We start from the raw sequence: 9455 nt of genomic DNA, 5'->3' as shown, positions 1-9455 counted from the left end.
ATCTGATATGCTTCTAGACGTACCAAAACGAGTAATAAAACCAAGCAGAATCGTGAAGTCCCCATTTCTTTGCAAACAGTACCAATGTGTCAGGCTTGATGTCCAGGCACAAGAAGATTTATTCACATATACAAACTCAATTTATGCTGCCGACCAACTGAGGTTAGTATTATTTGTTTTACTGTTTATACATGTCCGAAGTATTATAACTCACTGCGACTACTGCCATTCTTTTTCCACAGAAAAATTTGGCTACACATATCTGATCCAGTCCCAAGGTTTCTAAAATTGCAACAGATACAAGAAGCCCTCGCATTTGACGCTGAAATGCAAGATGATGCATTCAATGTTGCTGTCCAAGCACTATTCGAGGATGAGGTGCACAGGTTCGGGGGAACATATTTCCTAGGCTGGAGGCACTTCTTGAATCAAGATTTCGCGGTACGTCACATTTAGAAGTTCAACTATACAATAGCACACACTCATCACTAATCATGATAAATGCAAACAGATGCACGCAACCGCTGGTGGCGCAGACTGGAACCCCGAGGATCATGTCTACTTATTCAACGACATTCACATACCATATGACGTCTCAAAAAGCCGTCTGGTAGATTCACAACCCATGCCTCACTAACAACCTAGATACTCCAAACTAAATTCTAACATATTGTTTTCAAATTTGTAGATATATATCCCTCTCCACCAACCGTTTCATTTCTCAGTCTACGCATTTGATATGGAGAACGAGAAGATTCAGATCATGGACCCCTTAAGAGATACAAGCAAAGGAGGGCAGGACATTGAAGCTAGGCACTCTAAGACTAAAGATCATATTGCGAAAGCATTGCAGGATTGCATGGTCATCTCTTTTCCAGACTGGAAACGCAATATTTCTAGCTGGCAGCATGAGTTCCCAACAAATATTCCAGCAACTGCTAACAGGTTATGCATGTTTTTAGTACACACACGTACAAGCACCACTTTAAATATGCATTCCTAATCATGGTTAATTTTACAGGATTGATACTGCTTTCCACGTTCTGCATATCATGAGAAATTGGGATGCAAAATGCTTAGTCAATCCAGTCTCTAGTGTGAGTATCCTTACTAAAATACAATGATACGTAATTTGCTTACGTCATAAATTAACACATTATTCTACAAATTTGACAACATTTCACATGTAGGACTCTCGAGATTTGCGGAAGGTCTTCCTTGCCAACCTCCTGTCATTCACAAGTAATGAGGCCATACTCCCAGAAAGTGTCAACTACTACATCAAAGCACTCAGGAGGAACTGATACCACATCCCGCAACGGCGAATAATAAATAGGCCGACTGAATAGACAAATTTTCAATTTCAATATGTAGTGAATTACGTACTACCTTTTTTGTTTCTGAGAAAACATACTACATTTGATGGAATATTCTACCTTTTCTATATATGGGGCTTATCTCAATTGTCACCCGCTACATCAAAGCACTCGGGAGGAATTTATACCACATCCCTCAGCTACGAGTAATAAGTAGACCGACTCAATAGACAATTTGTTTTAATTTCAATATTTACTGAAGAACGTACTACCTTTCCCTTACATGGGGCTTATTTCAATTTTTTAATTCACTACAAACCATTGGGCAGAGTACAAGTCGGTCTCCCTGCTTGCTTCTTCAGTACTTCTCCCCATGAGTCTTGCTCATCTTCTCTATATGGCATCACTGAGAGCTGGCACCAAAAACTAGCCGCCTTGTTACGTATTACACGGACATACTACGTACTACATGTCACCATACTCAATACTACATACTATGATACTCCAGCAACTTCAAATACTCACCTCCGAACCAAACACCAGTCCTATATATGCCCAAACCAACTACCTCCTAGTAGTATGTACACGTACTACACGCTCTAGATAAACAAATTAATAAGTGTCATTCACGGCAAACTTAGCCCTGTATAAAACCAACCAGACCACAAAATACTTAATAACAGGCAGAAATAGATTTATTTTTCACAAGTAGCAAAAAAGAGTTTACAACTTTTAAATAAAGGAGTACGTAAACAAAAAGCAGTACATATCCTTCTGAAGACAAGATTCGCCGACGAAAGATACCAAAACAAATCCTAGTTACATGCAAAGGTACTGCAAGCCACATAACCAAACTAACCACACTCACTACTTTCTCTTATAACTTGAATTGCGACCACACGTACTCTTATTGTGTCCTTGCTGACCACAGCTACCGCAGTACCTGATCTGCATTGGCCTAGTAACCCCAGAGCTACTTCCATCTTCAAATTGGATCCTTACTGATGAGCATGCTCCCATATGGATCACCAAAAAATGGTTCTCCTGCGACGATGGTCTTATATCATAAGACACACTCCAAACAAACTGTTCCTTGAACCTTTTGAAAGCACCTCTTGTGTACACACGCGCAGCATGTTTTTCCAAAGGCGACTTCGTAGCTATAACCACCTTATCCTGCATCGCCATCAATATAAAATCAGTAATAACACATGGGTGATCTATATTATAGCTACAATCAAGGCAATTACACTGTCATTATGCGTAAACAAAATACTTACATCAGATGTGTGGAACTCTTCGGCGTCTTCCTCCTGTATTCTATCATAAAAGAAACTTTCATACTTCCTGACAAGGACATTCATCGGAGAAGATGGCTTCACATACTTCTTAAGAACATGGTTCATACTCTCACTTCTCTGAGTGGTCGACATTTTAGCAAAAAAATGTGATTTGAAGTAAACAGGAGCCCATTGTGTCCTCATATCCCACATCCATTTCATGTATGTGCTAGACTCCAGTTCATACCTTTTCACTAAATCAATCCAAGCTCTCTCGAACTCATCTATTGTTTGCGGGTCATTCAAAACTCTATGAAACTCATTCTTGAAAGTGCTCCTCTTGCTATATATGTTCCCAAAGTTCTCTTTAGCATTCTTCAGTACATGCCACTTGCAAACTCTATGAACCGTACCAGGCCACACCTCCGCGATTGCCACTTCCATCTGATAACAGTTATCTACACAAAAATGTATGAACATGTCAAAAAAAGATATACTATATACTACAAGATTTTTACTAACCATTGCAAATACCTGTCAGAATTGCCGACGGCCTTTTTCCATGCATTGCACAACTGAAAGACTGAAATAACCATTTGAACGCATCGACGGTTTCCTCCCTCATCATACAACATCCAAATACTACTGTTTGGAAGTGATTATTCACCCCAACAAAAATACCAAGCGGCATCTTATACATATTAGTCTGATAGGTAGTATCAAATGTCACAACATCGCCAAAGTGCTCGAAACTAAGCCTCGACAGTGCATGTGACCAAAAGACATTTTTTATCCTACCGGCCCCATCCACCTGCATGGTGTACTAGAAGTTATCACTTCGCGCCTGTAGCTCTTTGAAGTAATCAATTGTTTTCTGAACATCATCACTACACTCATCTCTTCTTATAGCATAGGCTAATCTGTTCATTGCCCTTCGACTAAAAGGTGCCATACCAGGGCCTCCGTGCATTTCTGAAACCAATCCATACATGCCTGTCGGAGCCATACCATTATCTACCATACCTTGAACGATAGTCTTTGTGCCTTCATCTATAAAGTTTTGCGACCTATACTGCTTAGTAAGATTTACTTTAATTTTAAGAGGGTGGTTATGAACACTGATAAACTTTGTCACCATCCAATCATGCCTCGCTGACGAACGATTAATTCTAAGCATAGCTCTACATCCTATCCTAGTTGCTGCATTTCGCACCTTTTTGTCAATGCCCTGTTCAACATGGTAGATGCAAATCAATAACTAGTACACACGATACGTTGGAAACAACTACAATTTACAAACACATACCTGACGCACACAACAGAACTCTTGCATGGTTTTCACCCCTCCCTTCCTCTCCCTACGATTGGAGCGCCTGATCCTGAAACCATAAAATCTAGCATAAAGATTATAAAACGCATATCCGTCTACATCTTCTTTGAAGAGCTGGCCCAGTTTCGGCACTATTACTGATGGTTGATAAAAAGACGCAGGAATGGGAGCCTCGACAACTTCATTATCAACCACCACCCTAAAAACACATAACTCCATTACTACTTCATACAGTACGCATGCGTACAACAAAGAAATCGTACACAGTACATCGATCTACATTACCTCTCAATTGGAATTTCCTCGATGCCATCTTCTCCGACCTTGTTCTGGTCATCCTCGACGCTAGGTACGACCGCGATCGGAGGATCTGCGTCCACGCAACCGGCAGCAACGACGCCTCCGCCATTATCAAACTCCATGATCTGTTGTTGCTCTACTCCCGCTCCACATGCTACCTCCCTCAACGGATCTGCATCCATCATGCACCTTCGACTGAGTTTGTGAGGGTGTGTCTATCTGGAACGGAGCACCTACAAGTGCGTGTTTGTTAACGCAACCAACCCTCCTTCCTGAAGCACTACTAGTCACTCCCTTCCATTACGCGTTAGACAACTGACCGGCTCAACAAACCACAATTTTCTCAACGTGCACCCCCTGCATGCATGCCCATCCAGCTCAACTAACCACAATTTTCTCCACGTCAAACCCCAGCAAGCCTACTTATCCCGAACACGTGACCATTTCGTTTATCTAAAACTATCGAAAAAATCTGGAATACTCCATTTTCTACCGTCCTCTGGTATATACTACTTCACGATAGTTACTACTGCAATAAAAAAATGCTCCATTTTCTACCGTCAAGTCCACAACTATACGACGAATACTACCTACTACTCCTACATATTTTCATCCATTCTGTTAGACAATAAACTCTGCTATCGACTATACTTTTTTTATTAAGAAATCAAACATATACTTCTTTCTCATTACGGCATAACGTAAATACTGATAAAAAGATTGCCGTACCATCAACAAAAACATCCAACTATGTTTAGAAATCACACACTTTATACACATACAAACTCGATGGAAGAACTTTATTATCTTCGATGTTTCAGGAAAATACAAATTCCATACAGATGTGAAAAACATTCTAAGATGGCGTACAATCAATTTGACACTAACCGAAATAAACTACCAATTCAACTAAACTACATAAATTCATGTTCACATCTACTTCGTCTTCTATCGACCACAAGTAATCCGGTTGTGCCCCAGAGCGCCGCAAGCCGTGCACCGCCTCAATCCATTGCGATCGCGATGTGGTCGTTCTTCCATCCGTCGCCGTATGGCAGCAATTAGTCTCCCATGCCTCTCGGTGATGGAGATCAACCCGTCGATCCTGTTAATTACTTCCATCATACGGTTGTACTGGCTGCAAAAATAAGGGAGCAAATGCTAATCAAAATCGACAACCAACTAGTAGTACATCTCTGAATAATAGAACACATACTCTAGAGAAATAGTGATGCGTTGATTCTCTTGGCCGGCTGGCTCCTCAGATCTATCACCACTGTCCATGCCTTGAAAGAAGAATAAACTACTCAGATGTCCCTTCTGCCGTCTCACACGAAACCCGAGTGCCCCCTTTATAGCCGGCTTCACCCGGCATTACTTCAAAAGCTGGACGTACCTTCCAGCCTACAAATCAGGGATTGCATTATCACCAAAAAATAATTATTTTTTAAAACTACCTACGGCTGCTAGCGGGTTAGAGGATCCTGCCCATGTTCGCTACCCCCAGCGAACCCGGTTTCCTAGCTGCTACGAAGGTGGACACGTGGAGGCCAAATAAAGTGGTGGTAACTACCACCACTTGTAGATAAAATTTGTCCTATATATATATTGAAGGGAAAACATAGTTTTAGTTTTGCATTCTTATAGAAAAAAAGAAGTGAGTTGTGCGTCGTCTTGAAAAAACAAACATAACTTGGGCTGCTGATGTTATAGACAAGCTAGGTTGGGAGGCCTAGAGGTCGCTTGATCCAAAAAACGTTGAAACATGTCGTGGGCTCCCCATGTTAAACAACAAAACCTAGGCCATGGACCTGGTGGGCCCGGGATTGTCAGCCTCTCGACGAACAGTTGTCTCCTGATTCCTCTTGTTTTACTGACCATGTTGGGAACGACAGACGGCGGTGCCACGGTGAGAGCACCAAGGTGGAGGACGATGTAGAGACCATGGACCGAATGATCCGGAGCGGGGGAAGACGCAAGCGCACTACACCACGACACTACAAAGGTGACATGCATCTGTTGGTATAGGTGAGAATCGCCGACACTTTCATTGCCCCAAACTATACCGACACACAGTATGTCATAAGTTATATAAGCTCATGACATATTATCCATCGGTAAAGCTCCACAGGAGCACCGACGTCATTTCTGTCGGTAGATGAAGTTTTTAGCGATTGTCAGTGTGTTGCCGATTTGTGGGGACACTAAATGTGTGGGCATTGTTCGCCTCAGCCCACACCCGAAAAATATGGCGCGGAAAGATAGCCATGCGCGCGCCAGGCGAGCAGAAAAAAAGGCAAGATAATAAAAAAACATTCGATCCCCAATCCCCAATCTCTACCCTGCGCCCCCTTCCCGACCTGTGCCGCCGCCCCGACCCACTGCACCCCCTCGCCGACCTGCGCCTCCGCCCCGACCTGAGCCCCCTCCCGGACCCCCTGCGGCCCCTCACTGACCTGCGCCGCCGCCCCAACCTGAGCCTCCTCCCCGACCCACTACATCTCCTCCCCGACCTGCGCCACTACCCCGACCCACTGCGCTGCCGCCCCACCTATGCGTCACTGCCCTGACATACTGCGCCGCCGCCCGTCCGCTGGCCCTCCCTCCCGCTGCGCACCACCCTTCCAGGAGCTGTAGCACCACCGTCAACCAACACCGGCAAGGAGAAGGAGTAGCAGCGCGTCCACCTTGCCGAGGAGCAGCAGCATGGTCATCCACCACTGGCAAGGAGAAGGAGCAGCAGCGCATCCACCTCGCCGAGGAGCAGTAACCCGTCAGCCGCCAAGGTTCCACCTCCACGGTCGACCTCCATTCCTGCTACTTTCCTCTGCCCCGCCTACAACATTCAAGAGGTGATTTACCTTCCTTCTGCAATTACTAATGGCCTGATTCAAGGATGCTTGCGTGATAGACCTGATTGGATGACTTGCATTGCATGATATTCTTTCAGTTTCAGTTTTTTGTTGTTCATTTGTACTCAAGTAGTTGCAGATTTGGTTGTGTGATCTATTTTTATCAAGTAGTTGCAGATAGATCTCTCTTGCATTAACATGATTATGTGCATCCAGCCTGTTTTAGAAGCTCAATGCCCCTATTTCAAGTTTATGTCTATTTGACATGTATGTTCATAGTGAATGCCAATTTTTGCAGCAACATCGATACTCCGAGTGTACATTTCACTTAGTAGTTTGTGAATAAATTGTGAAGGTGCAGCCACAATGGACAAAAGGTGGATGGATGAGCCTAGGTACAACACAAATTTTTAGCGATTATGGGGTACTAAGAAATTATTTAACTACATCTCATCTGATGCATATGCATATTTATATAACATGTAGGAACACAAAGGTGTATTTGGAAGGGGTGGAAAAATTCTTAAGCTTTGCATTTAGTAATTCACCCAGAAACAAAATATTATGTCCTTGTAAGAACTGTTCAAACTCACTTTGGAATGAAGAAAGAGAGGTGTGTGAGCATCTGGTATGTGATGGGTTTCTCCGTGGGTATAAACTTGGATTTTTCATGGAGAATCTAGTTCTTCTTTCTTGAATGTTCCTGGCGCTCATGAGAATGAGGTTGAGGAGGAGTCACCTGAAGGGGATGACATTTCTGATTTGCTTCGAGACTTAGGGGTGGTTTAGATAAGGAGGGGGATTTTGAAGATGACGCAGTTTCTGAGCAGACTAATGCATATTTAGAAGCTCTTCAAAAGTTGAAAAATGACTCTAGTCAAGAGCTATATCCTGGGTGTAAGAAGTTCTCAAAATTGCATTTCATAATTAGACTACTTCATGTCAAATTGCTTGGTGGATGGTCAAATAAAAGTTTTAACCTGTTGCTAGATCTACTTAATGATGCTTTTCCTGAAGGGTCCTCACTAGCTAAGAACTATAATGAGGCTAAGAAATTGGTGAAATGCATTCATGCATGTGAACATGATTGCATCCTCTTCTGGAAAAACCATGCTAAGGCTGATGTTTGTCCAATATGCAATACATCACGATGGAAATCTGAAAAGAAAAGTCTAGATGGAAAACGTGTCCACAAGGTACCTAGGAAGGATCTCCGTTATTTTTCAATAAACAAAAGGCAGCAGAGCTTGTTTATGTGTTCCAGAACAGTAGCTCTCACCAGATAGCATGATGAAGGGCGTACAAAAGATGGTTTGGTTAGGCGTCCAGCTGATTCTGCTCAAGGAAGTATTTTGATGAGTTGCATGAGGACTTTGCTAAGGACAGCCGCCATTTTAGGCTTGGATATGGAGCAGATGGTTTTAATCCTTTCAGATCCAATAATATTAATTATAGTGTTTGTCCTGTTATCTTGATTCCTTATAACTTCCCTCCTTGGATGTGCATGAAGCAATCAATTTTTTTCTCACATTGTGGATTCCTGGTAAACATGCTCCTGGTAGTGATATGGATGTTTATCTAGAGTCGTTAGTTTATGATATGGTAGATATGTTTCTTCACGATGTTAGAACATACGATGCTTCAAAAGAAGAGTTCTTTAATTTGAAGGCTGCCATAATATGGACCATTCATGATTTCCCGGGCCTAGGGTATACAGCTAGTTGTACCACCTCCAGTGAAGGAGCTTGTCCTGAATGTCAATCTGACACATGTTCTCTTAGGCTGAATAATGGTAGCAAGACATGCTACATGGGGCATCACAAGTTCTTACATGAATACCACCCCTTTAGGTCCAATACCCATTCTTTTGATGGCATTGCTGAGCATAGGCGGCACCAATTCCTCTCTCTGGACCAGAAATTGTTGCTCCGACGAAAGATATGCATACAGTTTTTGGGAAGGATCCTTCCGGGAAGAAGAAAACCAAGCAGAAGCGCAAAGATGATGAGTCGTTAATAGTTTGGAAAAGGAAGTCTATTTTTTTCATGCTGGCATATTGGGAGAGCTTGTTGCTGTGTCACAACTTAGATGTAATGCACATAGAAAATTGTATGTGAGAACATAATCAACACATTGATGTGCATTGATGGGAAATCTAAGGATAATCTGAACTCTCGCTTGGACCTTCAAGCTCTAAACATTAGAAGTGACCTTCATCCTGTTGAACTTGAAGTAGAAGGTAAATTTTATTTACCTCCAGCACCTTATGAAATGAATGTTGCCCAGCAGAGGTTATTTTGTGGAGTATTTAAAGGAGCTAAGTTCCCTTACGGTTTAGCAGCTGATATACGTGGTAATGTCCATGTCAAGGAAAGGA

The 9455-nt window shown here is 42.6% G+C and overlaps 1 protein-coding gene across 1 annotated transcript; it reads left to right on the top strand.

Moving 5' to 3' along the window:
- Positions 1-595: 595 nt before the first annotated feature.
- On the top strand, positions 596-1527 carry LOC119322104. Its single transcript, XM_037595601.1, has 4 exons — positions 596-610; positions 689-945; positions 1022-1097; positions 1191-1527. Exons 2-4 carry the CDS (start codon positions 740-742, stop codon positions 1302-1304), a joined length of 396 nt encoding a protein of 131 aa, XP_037451498.1. The 5' UTR covers positions 596-610; positions 689-739; the 3' UTR covers positions 1305-1527.
- Positions 1528-9455: the final 7928 nt, after the last annotated feature.

This window comes from Triticum dicoccoides, chromosome 6B (assembly GCF_002162155.2).
Source record: "Triticum dicoccoides isolate Atlit2015 ecotype Zavitan chromosome 6B, WEW_v2.0, whole genome shotgun sequence".
Classification (NCBI taxonomy): Eukaryota; Viridiplantae; Streptophyta; class Magnoliopsida; order Poales; family Poaceae; genus Triticum; species Triticum dicoccoides.
The sequence above is the reverse complement of the archived record's forward strand: the minus strand, read 5'-3'. Positions and strand labels throughout refer to the sequence as shown.